At 39.1% G+C, this 23,070-nt stretch overlaps 3 protein-coding genes across 8 annotated transcripts; 2 read left to right on the forward strand and 1 right to left on the reverse strand.

Moving 5' to 3' along the window:
- The first annotated feature begins 1,010 nt into the window (after positions 1-1,010).
- On the forward strand, positions 1,011-3,956 carry LOC6500390. The gene is made up of 9 exons (XM_001953083.4): positions 1,011-1,160; positions 1,270-1,396; positions 1,457-1,600; positions 1,668-1,840; positions 1,898-2,104; positions 2,170-2,551; positions 2,608-2,818; positions 2,883-3,320; positions 3,380-3,956. Exons 1-9 carry the CDS (start codon positions 1,125-1,127, stop codon positions 3,846-3,848), a joined length of 2,187 nt encoding a protein of 728 aa, XP_001953118.3. The 5' UTR covers positions 1,011-1,124; the 3' UTR covers positions 3,849-3,956.
- On the reverse strand, positions 3,953-15,790 carry LOC6500154 (RNA-binding protein squid). 3 transcript variants are annotated; one of them, XM_001953084.4, is made up of 8 exons: positions 15,324-15,790; positions 12,436-12,476; positions 12,094-12,368; positions 11,793-12,030; positions 11,595-11,720; positions 6,150-6,263; positions 5,567-5,720; positions 3,953-5,503 (listed from the first exon to the last, which is right to left on the reverse strand). In XM_001953084.4, the coding sequence occupies exons 1-7, from the start codon at positions 15,491-15,493 to the stop codon at positions 5,653-5,655; spliced, it is 1,032 nt and encodes a 343-aa protein (XP_001953119.1). In that variant the 5' UTR covers positions 15,494-15,790; the 3' UTR covers positions 3,953-5,503; positions 5,567-5,652. The 3 variants fall into 3 exon arrangements, with proteins under 3 accessions (XP_001953119.1, XP_014766403.1, XP_044570106.1); XM_014910917.3 differs by lacking the exon at positions 6,150-6,263; XM_044714171.1 differs by lacking the exons at positions 3,953-5,503; positions 5,567-5,720; positions 6,150-6,263; positions 11,595-11,720; positions 11,793-12,030 and adding an exon at positions 13,722-13,916 and having other exon boundaries at positions 12,125-12,368; positions 15,324-15,576.
- Positions 15,791-16,028: 238 nt separating this feature from the next.
- LOC6500391 (ras GTPase-activating protein-binding protein 1) lies at positions 16,029-22,816 on the forward strand. 4 transcript variants are annotated; one of them, XM_032453170.2, is made up of 5 exons: positions 16,029-16,178; positions 16,706-16,842; positions 17,958-19,553; positions 19,628-19,875; positions 19,934-22,816. In XM_032453170.2, the coding sequence occupies exons 3-5, from the start codon at positions 18,131-18,133 to the stop codon at positions 20,339-20,341; spliced, it is 2,079 nt and encodes a 692-aa protein (XP_032309061.1). In that variant the 5' UTR covers positions 16,029-16,178; positions 16,706-16,842; positions 17,958-18,130; the 3' UTR covers positions 20,342-22,816. The 4 variants fall into 4 exon arrangements, with proteins under 4 accessions (XP_032309061.1, XP_032309059.1, XP_001953120.1 ...); XM_032453168.2 differs by lacking the exon at positions 16,029-16,178 and adding an exon at positions 16,247-16,525; XM_032453161.2 differs by lacking the exon at positions 16,029-16,178 and adding an exon at positions 16,513-16,607.
- The last annotated feature ends 254 nt before the right edge of the window (positions 22,817-23,070 follow it).

Here is a 23,070-nt window from a genome sequence, read left to right on the forward strand (position 1 = left end):
ATTTCACAGAAGCAACCGTGATATTTATCTGGACATTTTCCGCATCGAGTCTATAACTGAGTAAGAACGAAAAGGGCATCTAAACAAACACTAGAAATGCCAGGAAGGACCGCCCTTTAGCTTATTTTTAGTCGCGTGGCTAGAAGTGGCCCGAGTGGCCAGCTTCAAGTGGGCAGGTGAACAGGGCACCTGTCGTCGCCAATCAACCTTGACTTGGACTGGCCGTTAGGAGGCGGGAAGGGTCATGAACCTCCTACCATTTCCACTGCCCTTAGAGCTCTGCAAAAGGTTGACTCTTACACCGATTACACTAATAAAAAAAAAATAATGACTTGATATTAATATAAAATGTAAAAATTGGTCAAAAAATATTTATAATAGAGGTTCAATAGAAAATTTTTGAAAACTAGTTAGATAACAACTTTAAGCATCTTGAAGAAACTTAGAAATTTAAATATTATTTATGCATTTTTTAATAAAAAAATTCTTAGTGCACCTCTGTTGAATATCTTTGGATGCGGTTTGCTTGGTTGGTTGGCCAGCGATTTTCCAATAAACTGAAATTGCATTCGATGATGCCAGGATATGTTTTTTCCAATCACTCTGATATTTTTTTCACCCCCTTCTCCCTTTTTGTTTTGCCAGGATGTTTTCTTTTTCTTTTAGCATTTTATAGAAAATTGAATAAAAGTGTTGGGTGGCATTGCGACAAACTGGCGAACGAATGAGCGCGTGATTGGAAGCGATTTGTAGAAAGGTGAGCATACCTTGGCCAACTAGGTGGTGCTTCCTGCTGCCTGCCCCATCCTGTAGTGCGCCGTTCGCAGTTTAAAGGTCCTGCCTGCGGAGGAAGTGATTAGTGTAGAGCTCCACGGCTCCATGGCTTCCTTGCGTGAGCGAGTCGTCGTATCCCGAGAGCTCCGAACATAGCAAACATAGCGGTGCGGAGAAATCCAATTTGTAATAGGGAGCGAGCTGGGTCGCCTTTGATTTCATTGTTTCACCGGATTGCCTACACACACCTACATACCCCCTATATAGGGTCTTTTATTTACGTTTTTCTACATTTTTGTTTGCTGCACCAGAAACATCATCAAAAAGAGTTAACAAAGTCCCCTGTCAAGATGCATTCGACCAAGATAAAAGAGGGCGATGACAGAGTGAGTTATTTTTCTGGAAATTTATACGGGATTCCCTTTTCCCTTTTTGGTAGTCAGTCATATGTGTCGGCCATTAATCCCCTTTAACTAATTTGAATGCCATGCTTAGGAGGAAATGGAACTCAACCAAATCTGGCGGGGATGTCGTAAAATCCAGGGCGCCATTTTTCGTTATAACTTTGACATCTGTGCCGACTTAAAGCAGCACGATCCGGGATGCAGTGGCTTCGTTTCCGGTAAGCAACGAATTCGCTGGACCCATTTCCTTTTTACGACCATTTTATGATTGCCCCCAGAACCCATTTTCACTGCCGTATTGGGAAAGTATCGCAAGGTGGCCGGCATGTCCGAAACTGAGCTGAGAGATGTCACCGATTACTTTCAAATTCGAGATGGTCGTGTAGCGTATCGCCAATTTTGCAAGGTTGTTTGTAGCGAAAGTAAGTGGGTTTTACTTAAATTCATTTGGTATTTAACTTTGGTTTATCCTATCCTTCTGTTGCTTAGCTCTCCACAAGGTTCCTAAAAATGATTTGGCCACTGGGCTAGAGTGGAACGATCCCTGGCATGTAAATGTGATTCCTCAGCCGGAGGATCGTCGCAAATTGTGTCTGATTCTTCTAAAAGTGGCCCAGGCCTCGCACATACCTCTAATGCCTTATTTTCAGGACTACGAACTAGTGAGTTCTTTTTATTGATTTTTATTATAAACTGATGAGCTAACTCCTATCCTTTAGATCGCTCAAAACGTTGGTGTAGTCACTGTGTCACATTTTGCTAGGGTTCTCCACTTTATGAAGATACCTCTTTCAGAGCCGGACTTCCTGCTCCTGCTGCGTCGCTACATGAAGGATGGCTACTTGGTCAACTATGTGGCCTTTCTTAAGCACGTCGATAATATCATGGCTTACCTGAGCGAGCAGAAACTGCTGGATAATTCACATGTAAGTTTAAAGAATCCACTGGGGGATCAACGATATATTTTAAAGGAAATTATAATTATTTCTAGGACATAATCGCAAACTTCCCGGGACGCCTGGTAGACTTGGAGATGTCCCAACTGCCGGCCGTTGATGGGTGCAAGCTGATACATCCCATCTTTCCGGATGCTTGCAATCAACCGAAGAAGAACCGCACCCAGTGCGATATCATCTTTTGTATTCAGAACTATGTGTACAAGAACCAGGTGCGCACCACAGAGTTCCTGGAGAGCTATGATGCCCTTCGCGTGGGCAGCATCACTAAGAACCAGTTTGAGCGCGGTCTCTCCAACATGGGAGTGGGCAAGAATCTCACACAACGGGAACTGGGCATCCTGCTGGAGCGCTACACGGATCCCATGGACACCAATCGAGTACGGTGGCGCAATTTCGCCGACGAGATCGACACAGGTATGCATCGAGTTCGGATTAAATTCTTCCTAACATAAAGGATTCCCTCCTTTCAGTCTTTACCATCAAGAATCTGGACAAGATGCCGCAGTGTGTGGTGGAGTCGCCACTGCGCCACATACAGGAGATGCCACGGCCGGGGGCCATCGATTGGCACGCTGCCCCGCAGTCAGTGCGAGAGTTGTGCGAGGATGCCATGGGCAGGATACGTATCCGCATTCGAAATCGTCGTCTCTATCTGCATCCGTTCTTCCGCAGCTACGACAAGTATACACTTCTATCTTTAGATCTTCATATCTCATTTCAACTTAATTTTTTTTTTCCATTACAGACTGAACAGCGGCCATGTCCGCTGCAACATTGCCACACAAATCTTCCGCACCAATGGTATTCTCTTGTCCGACCCGGAACAGGATGCCGTACTAAGTCGCTACGGAAACGCGCTAGGCTTCTGCTATACAAAGTTCCTGGACGATGTAGATCCGGCCGAGTATGCCATGCCCGCCTTGGTGACCAAACAGGAGCTGGTGGAATGTCCGCCCTTCGCTCGGGACAACCAAGAACCGGAGGACGCCACTGAAGAGGTCATTGTTCGCATTCTTACCAATTGCAGGCGCCAGGCTCTTGCCAAGAACGTGGCTGTCATTGAATTTATGTCCGACTACGATCGGCATCGGGAGGGAGAGATCCTTGAGTCGGACTTTAAGAGGGCTCTGGACAATTCCAGTGTCATCATCAAAGAGGAGGAAGCCACCATCCTGTGCAATATGTAAGTCTGATTCAAGATCAAGACATAAACTGTTGACTTAACCAAATTATATCTCCCAGCTTCCGATCCCCGCGACGCAGGGCGTGTGTCCGATACCGTGACTTCTGCAAGGCTCTGGACGAGATCTTCATACAGCTGGACACGAACATGGGCGACCAACTGGTCACGGCAGTGCCACTACTACATCTTCCCAACTTGGACTGTGTGGATTGTTTCCTGAGCTTCGATGAGCGGACAATCTGCTCGCAGGCTCTAATGAAGCTGGCCCGCAAGCCAGACGAGATTTCCAATCTGAGCCAAGTATTCAAGGACTTCGACCGCGAGCAGTGTGGTTCGATTACACAGAACCAGTTCCTACGTGGTCTGACAGTGCGCGACATGCACGTAATGCTCAGCAGCCGCGAGTTCCAGGCCATCTGCAAGTGCTTCGGCGTGAAGAAGGGCATGTGCATGGAGTTCAACTATCGCGAATTCCTCAAGATCCTGGACGTGCTCTTTATTACCGGCCAGAAAAAACAAAATTATTAGTGACAAATACTCCACTGAACCCCAAAATTCCCAGTGCATTGTTATATGTTTTGTTCTTTTATAAATTTAGTGTCGTGTGCATGGAAATAAACAAGAAAGTTTGGTTTACTTTATGTTTTTTACTTTAATGTAGTTCGCATTAAAACTGACTTCTCTTATCGTTCAGTAAATTTTAATTGTATTTCCTTTTTCTTGAGAATGTTTTTTTTTTTTTTTTAATTAGGGGAAAGAAAGTACATTTACACGAATTGATCTCATTGTGTTTTCTTTTTCCTTCGAAATGCTACCTAAACATGACCTCCTCTTCCGTCACTGCAAGCCATCGACATCTAATCGGCTTTCCTTTAGCTTTAGTCGGACGATTTCATATATTAATGTATACATAGATTTGATTTAACAGTTCGCATTGATGCATGTTCTATACAATTGTGTGTGGGAAAGTAGATAAGGTTCTTGCTGAGTGGCTTTAGATTTTTATTAAAATATAAATCTCTTCCCCTTAGACGCGTATATAAATATAGAATATATATATATATATATTTTTTATAAATGTAGTCTATGAGCGTAAAGACATAACCGAAAACAAAAGGTTATTCTTTTCGTTTTCTCTGTTTTGTATTATGGTGGATTTGTTTGTTTCTTTTGTGTGTTTGTTTGTTTCTTGTCGTATATAGTTTTCAATTAATCAATTGAACGGGAACATGGAACCCGGTGTGTGCCAGCCAGTCAACGCCTGCTTGGTTTCTTTCTTTTATAATTATTATTACATATTACAGTTAATTACCATAATTAAAGTTAAACAAATACTTATACTAAATTGTATTGTATAATGTATGAAACATTTTAGCTGTATGTGTTGTGTATGTTGTTTTGAAAGTTTTCTTATGTTTTGTGTTTTGTTTGTTTTAATATAATGTTGTTCTTTTTTTATTTTATTTACTCTTTTCTGCTTCTTCCGTATTTTCCCTGTGCTGCTGACATGTTAAACAATTACCTCGCATAACGTATGGGACTACATTAGAAAAACAAATTAGTCTCGACACACAGACAACGAGAGCAGGGGCATGGCATTTAGTTTGGTAAATGTTGTATGCTATCTTCTATACAAGACTGACTTGCGGGTTCTGTGAAGGGGGTAGGGTTGCTTAGTTGTATGTATTCTTGTTTGTTTGTTGATTTGTTTTGGTGGGCGGTTGGTTGAGTGGGTGGTCGGCCGGGTTAATGAGCGTGTGGCTATGAAAAATTAGCCACTTGCTGAAAAATTACAAGTCTCTAGGCCTAACTAAACGTGTGTTTTTCTTAATGACGCGTTGCTTCAGTTGTTCTGCTAACTGACGCTCTTGCTGCTTCTATTTTTGATGATCCTGCTGTTGGGTTGTTGATGCTCATCTCGTGCTGTTGCTACTGCTGCGTTGCTGATGTTATATTTGGAACGGTGCTACACACAGAATGTGTGTAAAAATGCGTAAAGGTAGCTGCGGTTTAAATAGTTGCTCCCAGCCAGCAGACAATCTATTTAATGCAATCATCCTGACGCTTCTCCCATCCGTTTGTTTTGGTTTTTCTATATACAGTTTTGTATATATGCGGTTACTCCTCAATTGTCCATGTGCCTTTTTGTGTCCGTATGTGTATATGTCGATTTTGTAGTAATGCTGCAATGAAAAATTTTATAAATAAATAAGGCTCTACAGGATATCTCCGTACTCCGTACTCACCCATAACAAACTAAACTAAGTAAAATTCAAATAGTTTGCAGTTATCCGAAGAATGCGAAATACCCAATGCCCATGCCCCCACCCGATTAATAGGGTTGATGCCTCTGCTGGCGTCCACCGCCACGCTGTTTTCCACCGTTGAAGCCACCGCCGCCTATGGTGTAGTAAAGGGAATTTTATGTATGTACATGATTAGTTCAATTAAATGCAATTATTTTTAAAATCAAAAGCAAAATAGGGCATGCTTAACGTCTGGACGGAAGAGAAGAAAAGGAGGCTAAAGATATCTGGTAGGTAACTACGCCAAACGACAATTTCTGTGTTTGCTTTTGGGAAAATTTTGACCAACTCTAGAGAACAACAGCTAAATAACAATAGCATTATAAATTAAAACATAAACTTTTGAATAACCAATGGAGGATATAACCAAAATCGATGGAAAACCGAACACAAATTTTGTATTACAATAGATAATATATCGTGGAACTAATAATATAGTAAGGATAGGATGGATGCTCGGAAAATGTTTGGTAGATTATAAATAGTTGATTGCTGGACGCTTTTTGTTTGTGTAAGTTAATACCTTTCGGGCCGCCACCACGGGGTCCGCCGGCACCGCGACCACCTCCCATATTGCCACCGCCACCGCCGCCGCCGTAGCCGTTACCGTCAAAGCCGCCTCCGTACCCGTAGCCGTCTGTCGGTTGCGATTTTTGTGGCATATTTCGTGGTTAGATCACGCGAAAAATGTGTCGTTGGTTTGGTGGTTTTTGTAGTAATATTTGGTTGTATAGAAGATTGATGAAAACACAAACAATGAATAGCTTATAAAATGGTATAAAACGACTCAAAATAAACATAAAAGTTGTAGATCTGTGTTGCCAACGAGATAGATAGTATTTTTTAAACATTTTTTTGGTTGTATAATTTTTTCTAACTAATGAAAAAAAAAATCTGTATCCTTGATGGAAAGGCAATCCTGCAATTTTAACTATAAAATATAATATTAATTTCACTTGATATTAAAATATTTGATATATAAATTGTTGGCAACACTTATTTCGATTCTGTTTTCAATCAGATTAATGGATTACTTCTTAAAAAGGTCAATTGGTCAAAATTTTTATTGGTTTTTGGGAGGCGACGCCGCGCCGAGGGGAGACAATTCAAAGTGCACATACCGTAAGAGCTGGAAAGGAATTGTTTTGCTCCAGAATCGAAGCATATTGGACACAGGACATGGTGGAGGATCAGGGGGATTTGTGGAAAAGGTAACTGAAATACACACTAAAATTGTTGTCTGGTTTTTTCGTTTTTTTTTTTTTCTTTTATTTGCTCATTTCTCGTTTGTGGATTTTGATTATAAGATTGTTGGTTAAAATATTTCTCCGTTATTGCTGTAGCTCAAAGTACATTAAGTTTTTGCTGCATTAACATTTGGTTGTTGGATGTTGTTGTTGTCGGTTGATGGTACATAATAAAAATGTTAAAAACAATTTTCTTTCTCCGTCTCGGATCTCTAGAGAGGGAACTGGCGCAAGGCGGCGCTCACACATACATGCGGTTCGGTTTGTTGTTGATGTCGGTTATATATAATTAATATATATATATATATTTATATATATATCTGTTGTTGTCTCTGATTTTGGTTAGTTGTCGACTTAACTCGACTCGACTTATTAACATGTTTCACAATGTATATTGCAATGGATTTCTCAATTCATTTCATTCGATCTCTCATTTAACAGCACTTATATTGTTTTTTTTTTTTTAATTTACCTCATTTTCCACACAACAATTTCAGCATTTCAATTTCAAATTAGTTAGAATTTTAATGATTTCTTTTTTTTTTTCAGAAATTTGGAAAGAAATTTGGTAATGGTTTTTTTTTCGTTTTGCCAAAAAATTTGTGAATTCATTTGCTGCTCTTGTGTGTGTGTATTTTGAATGTCTCACCTCAGCAAAAAGTAATCAAAATTTCATTATTTTTCGTATATATCCTTTCAAGGGTAATGTTTTTTTTTTTTCTTTTTTCATTAAAAAAAAAAAAATGGGGGGGCCGGGAAAGGGGCTAAAGGGGTGCGTAGTCTGTCGCGAATTATAGTGTGGCATCGTAAGAAAGTTTTGCGAAAAACAAAAACAAATGCAAATAGTCAACAAATTTTACTTTATACTTGAGTTAATAGGATTATTATAATAATTACTCTGTGTTTTTTTCATTGTTGTTGTTGTTGTAGCTGTTGTTAAAAACAAGAAAACTGTTTGTAGCTTAAGAATTGTCGTCTCAGAAATGGTTTGACAATAATAATTCATAGTAAATTACTTTAGTAGTTTTTTTCATATATATAGATTTTTTTGATTTTTTTTGTAAAGTTTTTTTTTTCAATGCATTTTACTAAAAACAAATATTAATTACGCTAAATTACTTGTAAATATATACGCTTTAAATGTAATAGAAAAAGGAAGATTTAAGTAAAAAATTAAAAACGTTACAGTTAAGTGAAAAAGGTATAACAAACATTCTCGGTGCGGTATTGCTTGCGGATTGCCCCGATTGCTTGGTTGGTCGGTCGGTCGGTCGTTTGCTTTCTCGCTTGGTTATTGCTCGGTATTCTGATGCCGGTAAATAGATTGGTCTTAGAAGATAGTAGAGCAGTAGTTCTATCGGTTCTACCTTCAGATACCGGGTGGCGGTGGAGACCGGTTTCCCGGCAAACATTTTTGCGAGAAGCTTGGACAAGACAAACGCGCGGCCTGCGATCGTTTTTTTTTTGGAAATTCGCTTTTTGGGTGGTTGGTGGTGTGAACTCTCATTGGGGTTTCTTTTTTTTATGTTTTTGGATTCAGTTTAGTTTGCTTTTTTCGTTTTTGTGAGGCGAAACATCGGAAAAATCGGTATTACAATCATATATAATCGTATATAAATATATGTTCAAAATCATAATTACGAAAGTAAAATTACATAATTAAATGGTAAACTGTAGACTGACTGTGGGGAAGGGGGAACAACCGAAACACCCGATTCAGCTATTTACAAACTGTCGACTATATAAATTAATTTCAATTTTTTTTATATATACTTTTGGTGTTAGAGTAGTCGCCATTCCCCGCAGTTTTTACTTATTTTTTAGTTTAGTTTCTTGGTTAGTTGAAAAATGTTCAAGTTGTATAGAGTAACGGAATAGAAGAAAATTATAAAGAAATTAAAAATATATTGTTAAGGTTTTAATATAAAGTGGGCACAAAATTATTGCTATATAATTTTGTGGTATATGTAGTGGTATACAAAATTTTAGTTTATATCAAAATATGTTTACACATTAAACATCATAATAAATCGGTATAATAATTAATACAAAATATAGCATAAAATGTATAAAAAACCGTTTGTGTATAAATTTTTAAAATAAATGTCAATATTTTTTTTTTCTGATTTTCTTTTTGATTTTTTTGTGTTTTTGTTTTTATGTTCTTTATATAGACAACTTGCTAAAAACATTGAGAAACATGCATTATCATTATTTAATTTACGCAAATTTTATGAATATCAATGTAAGTTATTTTACAAATGTATATATATAATCAGGATAATCGGTTTTCCGAACTCTTGTTACGATTTCAAATTCAAACGTGATTCAATATATACATTTGCGAATAGCAATTCGTGTGTGTAGGTGTGTGTGTGATTGAATGGTATTGCTCGACTTAAAATTAAAAACCATAAGAAAATTATATTTGTATATTTGAATTAAAATTACTAAAATTGACGAAGTGTGCTTTTTTTGTTTTGTTGGAAAAGTTCATGTTTTCTTTCTTGCTAGAATTAAGATGTTCTTCTTGATGTTACTAACGTACTTTTTTTTTGTCTAATAGTTTGTCGTTGTTCAGTAAGTTTGTTTTCGTATCTGATGTTGGTTTTTTCTTTTTTGTTTTTTTTTTGTTTTTAGTTTTTTTTAGTTAATCCTGGAATCAACGTATGAACGTGCAGAATGCCGCAATGCGCTGTTGCGATGCCAAACTAAAACAAGTCTCGGAATTCATTGTTGGTTACGTTAAACATTACGTTACGTTAAAGATCTCTCAGGCGAAATACATTTTTAGTCAAGAAATTGCAGCGGAAATGCAAATAAAGCAAATAAAAGAACGATCTTTTATAAAAGATGGCCCGGAACAGAAAAGTGGTGCAGATGCAACCGACTATCCGGCCAAAAAAAGATCCAAAGAGCTAATCTGGTCGTCCTGGCGCTCTCTTTTCGTTTGTAGTTGTTTTTTACAAGGATTTGCCTTAAAATAATACTATCAAAAATAGTACCATATTTAAATGTTACGTTTTAAGTATAAATATATAACATTTGCATATATTTGCATATATAAATATATATGGTAGGTATTATATTGACGTATGGTGCATACGAAAACATATGCATTGCAAGAACGTGAATATTATCCCGGATATCCGGAATAATAAATATGTATCTAAAAATATATTTATATGCTATATATAAGGTATATTTAAATAGACATTGAATCAAAGCTTTGATTACTCATCATTTCGTTTGTTGTTTTTTGTTTTTTGTTTTTAGTTTCGTTTCTAGTCGTTTTCTTCTGTTCTGGTCTATATAGTTGTTTTAGTGTTTTGTTAAACAAAACAAAAGGAGAACTATTTAAATAACTATTTTATGGGTGGTGTTGTGTAGGGATAGTAGGGATTGTAGGTGTTTTTCGTGTGGTGTGTGGGTGTGGTTGTGTGTGTGTTTCAACAGAATTTGGTTTCAGTTGGTTCAAACAATAACAGTTAGTTAACAATTAAAAAAAAGGCACAAGTTGCAAATTGCGCAAAAGGCCAAAAACTGGCGCTTCACACAGTTTCACATAATTGGCACATGCTCCTCGTGTGTGTCTGTTTCAGTTTGTGTGTGTTTCTGTTTGTTGATGTTTGTTATTTGTTTGCTGCCCTTGCGTTTGAGGTATTTGTCATCTTTGGAAAGTCTGTTGAAGGCTACCTCACTGCTCCTGGTGAGTCTAGTTGGTGTTGGTGGTGATGGTGGTGTTGTCGGTTCTGGTCTGGTCTGGTACTCATCGGCAATATATTTATTTATTTATTTTTTTTTTTGCCTCAACTTGAACGTCACGTCTACTTTTCTCTTTGCTCCTCTTCTCTCACTCGTTATTATTTTATTTTTTTTTAAAACAACACATTCATTTTTTACACACGCTTCGTCAGTTTTATGTTTAAATGCTACTCAACTAATAATTGGTAATTAAATGTTTCGTTTAAATGAATTCTCGTTTAAAAATCGACGCTTTAAAATTTTCAAACATCAAATATATGCCTTTAAATTATAATTAGTTATAATATATATAGATAGATATAAATGTGTATATAAAAAGTTACGAATTTTCTTGTTATATAATGTAAATGATTAAATTGTCTGTCAACATACACAAATATTGATTTTCTTTCTTCTTTCAAATATATAAAACGAAATGTTTAAAATTTATATATGTTAGCATTAAAAAATAGTATTTTTTTTCTCTCGTTTTTCTACAATATTTAAAAAGTTTTCTTGTTTTTAGCGACGTTGCTTTTGTAATTGTTGTTCATGTTGTTGTTGTTGTTGCTGTTGTTGATAATGTTGTTGTTCTTAGACACAAATGAATTTAATCATACACCTTGCTTCTGGTGTAATCATAAATGCAATTCTGTATACGAATGCAGCACAACGTATTCTTTTGTTTTTGTTTTTCTTAGTTTTTGTTTGAATTTGTTGGGAAACACAACAACGTTGAAATTTTGGATATTTTTTTTTGGATCTGGTCTATGGCAAAGTTGATTTAGTTTGTGGTGTTCTGTGGATTGTTGCTTGATTTGTTTTTTGTTTGCCTTATTTTTTGTTTTGTTTTTTGTTTATTGGCTAATTTTAGAACTGCTGATAGTTGTTGCTATTGTTCTTGTTTTGATGGTAATTACTCGACGCATTGTTATTGTAATAGTTGCTTTGAGCATTATTATGTTTGTTGTATTTACCATAACCGTAGTCATATCCATTATAGTAGCCGCCGGCGTAGTAGTCGCCATAGCCCCCGCTACCATATCCACCGTATCCGCCATAGCCGCCATAGGAGCCCTGGCCCTCCCACTGGTTGTTGTAGGCTACAAAAGCGTTTAATAATTCAGATTTGAGTAAAAAAATATCAAGGAAAAGTGTGAAATCATTATAGTCACCTCCTCGTCCGAAGCCACCACGTCCTCCACGCATACCACCGCGCATTCCACCGCGAGGTCCCATCATCTGGTTTTCGGGTTTGGGCGTGGCCCTCTTCACGTCCACCTCCTTGCCAGCAATCTTTTGCTTTGGCGTCTTCAGCAGATCCGTGACCACCTGCTCAGCATCGAAGGTGATGAAGCAGAAGCCCTTGCGCTGAGACTTTTGCTTGTCAAATGGCATCTCGACTTCAACGATCTTAAAAATAACAAAAATTTAATTAACACTTTAAGTTAGCAATCGCCATAAGCACTCTCTTACATTGCCAAACTGTCCGAAGTAGGTCTTGATCTCCTCATCGGTAATCTCTGTTGTCAGGCCACCGACAAAGATCTTGCCATGGCGCGCCTTGGCCTTCTTGGGGTCGACCTTCTTGCTGTTGATGATGTGCTCCTCGGCGGCGCTGACCTTGTCGATCGCTTCCGTGGTGGTGAACACGATGAAGGCGAATCCTCGGGAGCGGCCGGTCTGTGGGTCTGTCTTAACATTGATGCTTTCGATCTCACCGAACTTGCCAAAATGATCTCGCAGCTCCTCTATAAAAACAAATAATATTTATTAATATTAATATTTAAACGAAGAAAAGACATAAGATATACTTACTTTCCGTGGTTTCCCAGCTAAGGCCGCCCACAAACAGTTTTCTGCGAAAAGTGAAAAAGAATTGTATTAGAAATCAAATAAATATTAAATCTATTATAAATTCTACGAAAAGGGGGTATAATTTTTTGTTTTAGGGGGGGGGTAGGGTCGGAAAAAAAGATAACTGGGGGGGGGGACTGGGCACAAAAATAGGTTGTGTTTAAATGCCGCGAAGCAAATATTTCTTGATTTACATTAAATTTCTCTCTTACTTATTATTATTTTTTTTTTTCTTTGGTATTGGCTGCAAAAGAATTGATGACAGAGCAAAAATACAAAAACGAATAAAAAAAACTCACCAAATTTGAAGTGAAAATTTTCTTTAGTTACTGTATTGCAATCAAAGATTTGATCGGATAGTCAAAAAACTTGCAAACTCGGAAATGAGCGAAAGAGTTCGAGGAGCGAGCGATCAAGAGACACAAAACGAGCGAAAATGTTGGTAAAAAAATATATATTTAATATATATATTTCTAAATGCGATAAAGAAACTTTATTTTTTTTTCTTTTTACAGATTTAACAATTAGTCTTTATTTTAGATAGGATGAGAAAAACTATATAATGCAAAGGTTTATGCTGGATTGTAGTTGGTTTTAATTGCTTTATTTTCTTTGGCTGTTGAAATTTTTTATAAAAAAGTGTAAAAAAAAAAAACTTAATTTACTTTGATGTACGTTACTCTCATTTTTTTTATTTCTGCGTACTCTGCGGATGAGATTCCCGGCAATTTGGCAATTTTGGAACAGTAACAGTCTCTTCTCCCGGCGGCGAAATTTCAATTTCAATTTCAATTTCGATAGTGCTTCGATTTACGTTACATTTGTTTCATTGTTATTTTATATATATTTTTTTTATTATTAGTTTTTTCATCGGGCGATTGTGATTCTGAGATATTTCTGATTGTGATTGTGATTTTGTGAGCTTCTTAAAAAGAAACGGAAAAAACTGCGAGTCTCTTTCACTCGGTCTCTCTCTGTCTCCGATTATTTAAATCATTATTTTCGTTAAGTTTAGTTTAGTTTAGGTTTCTATATATTTATGAACAATAATAGATTGCATTATGCATTATACGTTAAGATACAATACAATATATACTCATATAAGATAATATATATGGATCCAATTTGAAATCGAGATAATTTTTTGTTGATAATTTTGTGTGTCGATAGTTCTATATATTTTTGGCTGACTGACTGATTGATTTTTTGTTTTTTATTTATTTATTTTTTTTTGGTTAGATAAATACCATCAGCATCAGTATCGGCGGAACGATTTGGAGACTGGAGACTGGAAAGTTGAGACTGGAGACTGGAGAGTGGAAAGTGGAGTGTGGGGATGTCCATGTCCATGTCCCATGTCCCATATCCATGTATCTTCTTCCGTAGGATCCTTCGGCACTTGAGAATAGCTAACATTTTTCGCATTTCACTTCTCTCAAGACCTGCCGGAGAGGAACAAGGTTAGTGTTCGCTCAAATACCAACAGGATAAGCTATGAATTTGTAGTTAAATGTTGTGTTGTTTCTCTATTATAATCATCCCATCCACATCACGTTTTATTGGCATAGGCGGCACGGCACTCTATGGGGGCTCTCCTTCCCTCCCTCCTTCGATTCGACGATTCCTTTTCGATTTTATGTACTGCATCGTGTTACTTAAGATTAAACTTAGACATTAAATGATCAGTAGATGGGGGGGGGAGAAAATGAAGTGGAATAGCATATAAGCCTACGAACCAAAACAATAAGTAATCAAGATTCCAAACCTACTTAACCGACAGTGATGGGATTGGGATACCATATGTATTTATTTTTAATAATTTATTTTTAATGGTGAAAAAAAGTCTAGGTTGTTGGAATGAAAGTACACAATTATTGTCACAAATTTAAAATAAAACATCAAAATTTATTCCACGTTTTATGGTATTAATATTTAATTACTATAACTAATTCCCATCACTGTGAAACAAGAAAATACATCCACAACGACGATTCAGATTATTTTAATTCCATTCACTTTAATTTTTGTACAAAATAAACATCTATTTAAAACGTAATTTAAACTTTAAATTTATATTTTTATTTAGAGCCTTGGCAACTCTAAAAATGACGCCGGCTGTCCCGAGCGAAAACGAAATATGGGGTGAGAGGAAACAGAGAGCGCGCGGGTAGGAGAAGCCGGCAATCAAAAGAGAATGGTGAAAACTGCAAAACACACACACACACACACACACACATAGACTGGAGAAGCGTTTGTATGTATGTTTGTTGAATGGCCGCCATTTTAAGTAAAGAAGAAGCACAACATAACAACGAACAGCCGAAACAAAGAATAATGCGAATAAAAAGAATACTCGGCCAATACAAAGTTAACTTTTTGCAGGTGAAAGGCATCAGCATGTGTATGTGTGTGAGTGGACCAACGTGGGGAAACGAACATAACCTCACACATAAGAAAATGTGCTTCAATCTATTGAAACGAAATACAAATTTTGTATTAAGAAGAATAGAGGGGAAAATACACAAATTTTCCACTGCTCGGCGGGATACGATAAACTTCCAAAAGATTCTATTAATAATGCCGCCTGAAGCGGCTGAAGTACAGTCGTACCTATACCGACACACACACATACACTATGTGGGAGAGAGCGAGAGAAACAAAAGGGGTCATAAGCGCAGAGAGACTCCGCCTGACTTCCCCCCCACAATGCTCCTGTAACCATCGAACGACGACGTTAGCTTTGGATTTACGTAACGGAAAAATTTCGAGAACTTGGGGGGAGCACATGATCAGCTGCCCGTTGATTTTATATTCCTCATCTTCTATATAAATGCGCATTTTTCGCATACCTGTCGTCATCGCGCTGGCCGGATGCTCCAGATTGGTTTTCGGAGGCGCCGTTAGTCGAACCGGCGGCGTTGCCCTCGCCATTTTCGGTGCTGCTTGGCGCATCGGCCGTCACGTCCTTGGTGAAATCCTCGCCGTTCATCTCAGTGTCCACTTGCTGCTTGTCGGTCATTTTAGCAATTTGTTATGTTTTCAATTTAGAGCACAATTTTTAGTTGATTTCCAGCCGAAGCAAAGCCTAGCTACACACTTGCTAAAAATGTCGCGCGTACGAACGAAATGACGACCGGAAAATGACAAATGCAGCGACAGCGTGTGTATATCGTTACGGCGTTGCCACCTAATCGCGGTGATGCCTGGTGAAGAATCTGCGCCTAGTATTTTTCTTTAAAAATAATATTCTGCTTTCCCTTGCGATGTAACAAAATTGGCTCTATAATAGATAATAAATGTCTAGTAATTTTCGATTTACTTAAAAAAAAACATTTTATGCCGGCTTAGGGTTTGGCAATCTTTTGATGACAGTGTATGCACACCACAAACTAAATCAAAATACTAACAAAATTTAATAACCAGGAAATACTTTTTGTTATTTTTTGACCTAACTTACGCCGTACTGAATTATTTAAATACAATTTTAACCGAAAAAAATACATAAAGCAAAAAATTTTTTTTCAAAGAGAATTCGCGCGTAACAGCGCTTAGACATATGTAAATAGTCTGGCAACCCTACCAATGTGTACATATCCTTAAAAATACCAAATATTAAAAACCTAAGTAGAAATAAAACTTCTACCTCCATCCTTAATCCTTATTCTTAATAAAGAATAAAAGGAATAAATAATCGACCCTAAAAAGTGTGTGAATTAACTTTCTTTTATTGTTAAGAATTATATTTTCTTTAAATTGACAATACGCTAGACAGTGTGTACATATTCCCGCCGTGCCGCCATCATTCACACACACATCAAACCGCACCGAGAATAAAACGCTGCAGAGGCAAAAAAAGAGGAACGAACGAAAAGTCGGTTCTCTTTTCGACTCAACTGAACACTTGTCCAATTTCATTGCGTTTGCGATTATTTTCTACTCAAAAAACCAAAAACCACAACCAGCCAACGCATCGTAACTTAATTCAACCACAACTGTGATCGCCTAACATCGGAAATAATAAATAAAAGCAACGCACGAGAAGAATTGCCAAGTTAGTTATCAACCAAAAATTTGCAACAAAGTAGAGTAAAAGAAGAAGACAACGTCGCGTGTGTGTTTGTCTGTGTGTGTGTGTGGGTGTTTGTTGCAGTTTGCATTTAATAATTCTAAGAACTAAATCGAAAACTAACAAAATATAATAAAAACTAATTTAAATTACGCTTAATTTCAGCGCTCCATTGAAAGTCCTTCCCTCATACCACCATAAGTGCAACAAAGTTAAAAATTTGGCGAATTTCAACCCATAAGCAATACACACTGTGCATTACAACAGCAGCGTACGGCGGAAAATCGCAAAAAAAAAAAAAGGTGAGCCGGCGGCGGTCTAGGAAAAATAGAACTTTCCATCGGGGTGGAAAAGGTCCCATGGAAAGGGGGAAAAAAATGATGTTGGGCGTGTTTTCGTTCTCCAGGTTTCTACATTTTAGCGGCTTTTTTTTATGGCCCCGTGCATAACCTTAAAATTTAAAAAAAGAAAGAAAAAAGAAAAGAAGAAATTGTTTTTGTAAATTTTTGTTTGAAAGACACTACTCTTAATTTTATCGCTTTCTTTGTTCATCCTACACACGCGGTTCGCTAGCGGAGAGCACTGGGGGAGAGAGAGAGCCAAAAATTTGCTTGTTTGTTAGTAGTGTGTGTGTGTGTGTGAGCCGCCAACTCTTTGTGCTTTATTATCGGTAAATATTATTAGTGGTTTAGTTGTGATAACTAAATAACTAACTAACATTATCTATCGAATATAGCTTCTGAGATCTGTTTGCCACGATTTGGCCAGAAGGTAAGCCAGGATTGGAGTGGCGGGTGGTGGAAAAGCGGCGGCACAACCTTGAAGCGCAAACCTAACCTCAAAAACTTCATGTTCCCCCGTTTCGCGGCTTCGTTCCGCCCTATGAGTGTGTGTGTATGAGGTCATTTACACGAAAACCACACACACATGCAGACTCGAGGAGGGTGTCCTTTATGGCAGGATCGCAGAGGCAAACGAAAGCACGTGCAGGTTAAAAAATATCCAACTGCCGACCAGGAAAATACGAAAGGGTCTTTTCGGCGACAGCTGCACTTTTTCGTGTTTGCTCGAAGTTTCCCCCTTTTTCCGCATTTTAACCATGTGTGTGTGTGTGTGTGTGTGTCATAAAAGTGGGTCAAACTGCATCGCTTTTAAATGCACTGCGGCAAAATAATTTGTATTTGGGTTACCATTGGGTTCTGGCCTTTAAATCATTCCGTAAACTACAGTTTCTTTTTTTTTTTATTTTAAAACATCAAAATCATCTCTGGCCTGGCCCTGCCTTTGCCTTTTCTTTCATCTAATCGTGTCAAGAAATCGACCCAGAGCCCCCCGGATCTTTTCAGTTTTCATCAGTAGCCAGACAGGTCCTTTCTAAATATTAATATATATATTTTTGCTTGTACATTTTTTGCAGACGCAGACGCTAGCAACCCGAAACCTGAACTCCAATACAAGTCTCCCAATCCCCCCCAATTGGAAATCTTAGCGAGAGCGATTATCTGCTTTTGGAATAAGAAGAAATTCAAAAGAATTTTTGTGTGAAAACCTTTTGAAGCTGCTCCGTAGTAATCCAGAGGTAGAAGAGCAATGGTCATGGATGCGACCCAATCGCAGCAGCCTTCGCCGCAGTCGGTGGGACGTGAGTTTGTCCGCCAGTACTACACGCTGCTGAACAAGGCGCCGAATCATTTGCACCGCTTCTATAACAACAACTCGTCCTACATTCACGGCGAATCGAAGCTGGTGGTTGGACAGCGGGAGATCCACAACCGCATCCAGCAGCTGAACTTCAATGACTGCCATGCGAAGATCAGTCAGGTGGACGCCCAGGCGACTCTGGGCAATGGTGTGGTGGTGCAGGTCACCGGGGAACTGTCGAACGATGGCCAGCCGATGAGGCGATTCACCCAGACGTTCGTCTTGGCGGCTCAGTCGCCAAAGAAGTACTACGTGCACAACGACATCTTCCGTTACCAGGACCTGTACATCGAGGACGAGCAGGACGGTGAGTCGCGATCGGAGAACGATGAAGAGCACGACGTTCAGGTGGTTGGCGGCACTGGCGGATCATCCGGGACTGTTGATCAGGCGGTCCAAGTGGTTGGCGATGTTGTTGCGCCTCAGCAGCAGCAGCCGGCACCGCCGCAGCCGCAGGGACAGGTCGTCCAGCAGGTGACTCCTGGAGCAGCTACTGGTGCTGCACCACAGCAAATCTTCTACCCGCTGCCAGCGGGTGCTGCTGCCGGACGTACGGTGACCGTTTTGCCAGCTGCTCCCCAGGCAGCCGCTGTGCCGTTGCCGGCTCAGTTCGCTGCTCAGCCGATCCAGAATGGTGTGGTGTCCCACGAGGAGTTGCAGCAGCAGCCGCCGCAGCAGGTTTTGGTGCCGCCTAGTGTCTCGCCGTTGGTGCAGCAGCAGCAGCAGGGTGGCACTCCAATTGTGCCCATTGTCCCTGTACAGAGTACGGGCTTCCAGCAGTCGCCTTTGGTGGCACCCCAGCTGATTCAGCAGCAGCAGCAGCAGGCGCCACAACTGCCGCCTCAACAGCAACCCATCCAGCAGCAACAGCCAATCCAACAGCAGCAGCCAGAGCCGGAGGAAGTGGAGGTGGCGCCACGACAGCTCCAGAAGCCGCCAACGCCCGTCGAGGACTTCAAAACGATCCACGAGCAACAGCAGCAGGAGAAGTACGAAGCCGTCAAGCAGCAGCAGAATGAGCCCAAGACATACGCGAATCTGTTCAAGTCGACATCGTCGTCGCCCAGTGGTTTCGTGAACGCGGCTCTCCAGCAGCAGCAGCAGCTCCAGCAGCAGCAACAGCAACAGCAACAGCAGCAGCAGCAGTCGATCACGAGCAGCTCGTACACTTCGAACTCCTCTGGCGGCGGCAATGGCCAGGTGAGCTACTCGTCCACGGCTTCCAACTACAACAATAGTAACGGAAACTCGCGTCTGGACAACGGAGGACCGCTGCCCCAGCGCAACAACTCGATCCGCAACAACAAGGGCGGTAAGTGATTAATAGTTTTTTCCAAATTCTTAAATAAAAATATTAAATGGAATTATTTTTTGTTATTTTCACAGAATTCGAACAGCGTCGCTCGAGCAACACACAGCAGTTCGGCGACAACCAGCAACTCTTCCTTGGAAATATACCTCATCACGCCAGCGAGGAGGAGCTGCGCGATCTGTTCTCGCAATTCGGGACGGTGGTTGAGCTGCGCATTCTGTCCAAGGGAAACAAGGTGCCGCCCGGTATGCGCAGTCCCCTGAATTACGGATTCATAACCTACGACGATCCCGAGGCAGTGCAAAAGTGCCTGGCTAATTGCGTAAGTAAATCAGTAATGATGGGGTGGTCCATATTTCATGAATTTCTTCCAACTGCAGCCTCTGTACTTCCCGGAGAACTCGCCCGATGGCCAGAAACTTAACGTTGAGGAGAAGAAACCACGCATCCGCAACGACATGGCACCGCGCCAGCCGATCGGCGGCAACAGCCTGAACAATAACATGGGTCGCTTGGGTGGCAACAACGGTCCTCAGTCGCGCCCGATGGGAAACAACAATAATGGCAGTGGTGGCGGTATGATGCGCAACAACAATGCCGGTGGCAACAACATTCGTCAGGGAGGCGGCGGTGGTGGCGGTGGAAACGGTGCTCCTCGCCTTGGAGGCGGTGGCGGTGGATTTGTACCGCGCCAGGATAACCGCAGCGGTGGTGGAAACAACCAGTCCAATGGTCCGCTGCGCGGTGCCGGCAATGGACAGAGCGGTGGCAGTTACGGGCGTCGCTAAAAAATATATATCCATCACACTACTACAGCAACAGCAACAGCAACAGCAAACAGCGACTACAGCAACAGTAGCAACACAACAACAACAGCGGCAGTAGCAACATAACAAACTAAACAACAAACAAAAAAAGAAACCCATCGTTAAGAACATCGACTTCTTCCACAATGCAATCAATCAATTACATTCAAGAACATCAAAGGCAATTAAACACAAACCCCCCATTAAGAAACACAATGTAGTTGGAGCAAAAAATAACTGAAAGCAGCAGCAACTCGAGGCAAAGCAACAAACAAAACAAAAAACACAAACAAACAAACAAAAAAATAAGAAAATATGAAACAAAAAAAGCCAAGACAAGGTCTATCCTTAGTTTAATTGCGTAAGGCCCGTTTTTCCAGCCAGTTCGTGCCAAAAGAAACCGAAATTCTGTGCAAATCTCTGTTGTGAATGGAAAAGAAAGGAAAGCTTATTGTGCTCCACTACTAATACTACTACTACTACCTACTACTACTGTATCCCTCGGCAAATCCCCAAGCACTTTGCAGCACGTGCATTAATTTAAGTCTCACAAATCACAAACCATCAGAGGAAGACCACGCCCATTTATAGAGTCGCACACACACACACACATTCACGCCCCCGACCATCTTAGCTTAAATGTATACATTAATTACAGCTCTCGTTTGGCAAATCGCTTTCAACAAAAAATTTAACTTAAATTTAAGTTCAACCAGAGGAGAAGATCGGTATCAAGAAAATGAAAGTAGAGATGCAACTTTTTCGTTTGTTTTTTTTCATTAAACACAAATACTTAAGCTAAAATAAAAAAGAGAAGAAATTAAAACAAAAAACTTAAAAAAAAACTTAGCTAAAAGATATAAACAAAGAAGAAAAAAAAACAAACAAAAAAATGAAAAACATTTGTAAAATGCAATAAAAAAGAGCAAAAGAAAGACTTGAAAAAAAAAAATTTATCTAAAAAAAATGGTAACACGAGAAAAATGTAAACAACACACACAGAACACACATATTTAAAATACACGAGGAGGAGTAATATTGAAAAGCATGAAATGAGAATCTATTCAGCAAGCATCCTGCAGCAAGGAGGCAGGATGGTAGGATGGAAGCAAGGAAAACACGTCGTCGCCAGCCAGCCAGCAAGCCAGCCAGCCCGTCGCCCCAAAGTCCGCCGCATTTAGGAGCCTGTTAACATAATTGATAATTGCTACTTAAATCTAATTTGCAGACACACTTCAACACCTTTCAACTAGCTAGTCTACTACGTAGGGAATCGGATCGAATGGCGCAAACTAAACAAAAAAAAGAGAATGTAAATCGAGTGATTGAGGATAGTTTAAGGACGAATGCGGTGCCGGCGCCGCAGTGGGGGCGTGATAGTTTTGCGAACGGAAGGAAGGAAGGACAGCGTCGATTATAGTTTTCTTAACATTTTTTATTCGCTTTTTTTTGTCATTCTGTGTAATGAGTTCAAGGTCGTAAGCCAAACTAAGTCAAGCAACATAAACGATTTGGTGTTTCCAACGCAGTTGTGAACTAAAATGTAGTACATATTTTTTAAATAAAATCAAACAAAAAAAGCCCAAAAAAAATGTGTGAGGAGAGAGGATAACATAAAATAAAAACCAGAAACTTATTATAATATAAAAAAAAAAAAACAAGCTACTAACATTTTTCTCAAGGTAAATCAAGCAAACCATGTAATAAATATATACAAAAATATATATATATATACATATATATAAACAGAAAACTCATATAATTTAATGTTAACTTTTAGAATTACAACAAATTTAAATATACATAAAGAATATTTATATAACTGCAGAGGAAACCGAGAGGCGAACTAAGAAGAAAACTAAAAGAAATTTAAATCTTTTCGAGGATATTGTGCCGAAGTTTGTGCCGCAGGCGTCCATTATTTTCCATAAGTTATTCCTGTTTTGTTAATGCTTGAGGACTTTTGATTCGTTATGAACATATCATTTGTTTTTTTGTTGTCCGGCGCCTGCTCTAGAGAATCGATTGCTAAATCAATTACTTTCTTCAGTTATTTGCTAGTGGAACTCACATTTCCAGCACTGTGATGCGATGGGCCTAAGCAATTTTAGTGCATTTTTTGCAAAACAAAAATGTTAGTGTTCAAATCTTTGGCTCATCGATCAGGGCTGAGATCAGTGCTGAGATACCAACCCCGCTGTATACCCCAAAATCACAAAAAGCCACAAAAATACAAATCAGTGGTACTAACTAAGTGGTCTGTAAGAGCATTGAAACACAAGGCTCTCATGCTCATTTCTAAATAAACGAAAGAGAAACACAATACTGCAGTTTGTAAAGAATAATAATAATAATAAAAAAACAAGGAACACTTAATTATAATTTTATTTATATGTATACAACTACAAAATAATTATAATAATAAAACAACAAAGATTCAGCGTGTTTACCAGAAGACGTATCATTTGTTTTATTTCTTGTTCCATTCTTCAGTTCTAATAAAAATAAAATATAATCAATTGGTCTGGTAAATACGGTTATTCCTGAGAAACACCAATGAATTATAGACACAGTATTTACAAATAAATATAAAAAAAAAAAAAAGAAAAAACATATATCCAATTATATCAAGGCGATTCCTGTGACTGAATCCGATTTCCATTGCCTTGAAGTTGAACAATCTCTGAGCGTTCGGCATTTAATGAAAAATT

This window comes from Drosophila ananassae, chromosome 2L (assembly GCF_017639315.1).
Source record: "Drosophila ananassae strain 14024-0371.13 chromosome 2L, ASM1763931v2, whole genome shotgun sequence".
In the NCBI taxonomy this organism is placed as follows: domain Eukaryota; kingdom Metazoa; phylum Arthropoda; class Insecta; order Diptera; family Drosophilidae; genus Drosophila; species Drosophila ananassae.

Bases quoted from the DNA above. Each gene is read 5' to 3' on its own strand.
- LOC6500390 (XM_001953083.4), top strand. From the start codon at position 1,125: ATGCATTCGACCAAGATAAAAGAGGGCGATGACAGA. The intron at 1,397-1,456 runs GTAAGCAACGAA...GATTGCCCCCAG, and splicing joins ATGCAGTGGCTTCGTTTCCG to AACCCATTTTCACTGCCGTA. The intron at 2,819-2,882 runs GTATACACTTCT...TTTCCATTACAG, and splicing joins TTCTTCCGCAGCTACGACAA to ACTGAACAGCGGCCATGTCC.
- LOC6500154 (XM_001953084.4), bottom strand. From the start codon at position 15,493: ATGACCGACAAGCAGCAAGTGGACACTGAGATGAACGGCGAGGATTTC. The intron at 12,031-12,093 runs GTAAGAGAGTGC...GTTATTTTTAAG, and splicing joins ACTTCGGACAGTTTGGCAAT to ATCGTTGAAGTCGAGATGCC. The intron at 11,721-11,792 runs GTGACTATAATG...ACGCTTTTGTAG, and splicing joins TGGTGGCTTCGGACGAGGAG to CCTACAACAACCAGTGGGAG.
- LOC6500391 (XM_032453170.2), top strand. From the start codon at position 18,131: ATGGTCATGGATGCGACCCAATCGCAGCAGCCTTCGCCGCAGTCGGTG. The intron at 19,554-19,627 runs GTAAGTGATTAA...TTATTTTCACAG, and splicing joins GATCCGCAACAACAAGGGCG to AATTCGAACAGCGTCGCTCG. The intron at 19,876-19,933 runs GTAAGTAAATCA...TTCCAACTGCAG, and splicing joins AAAAGTGCCTGGCTAATTGC to CCTCTGTACTTCCCGGAGAA.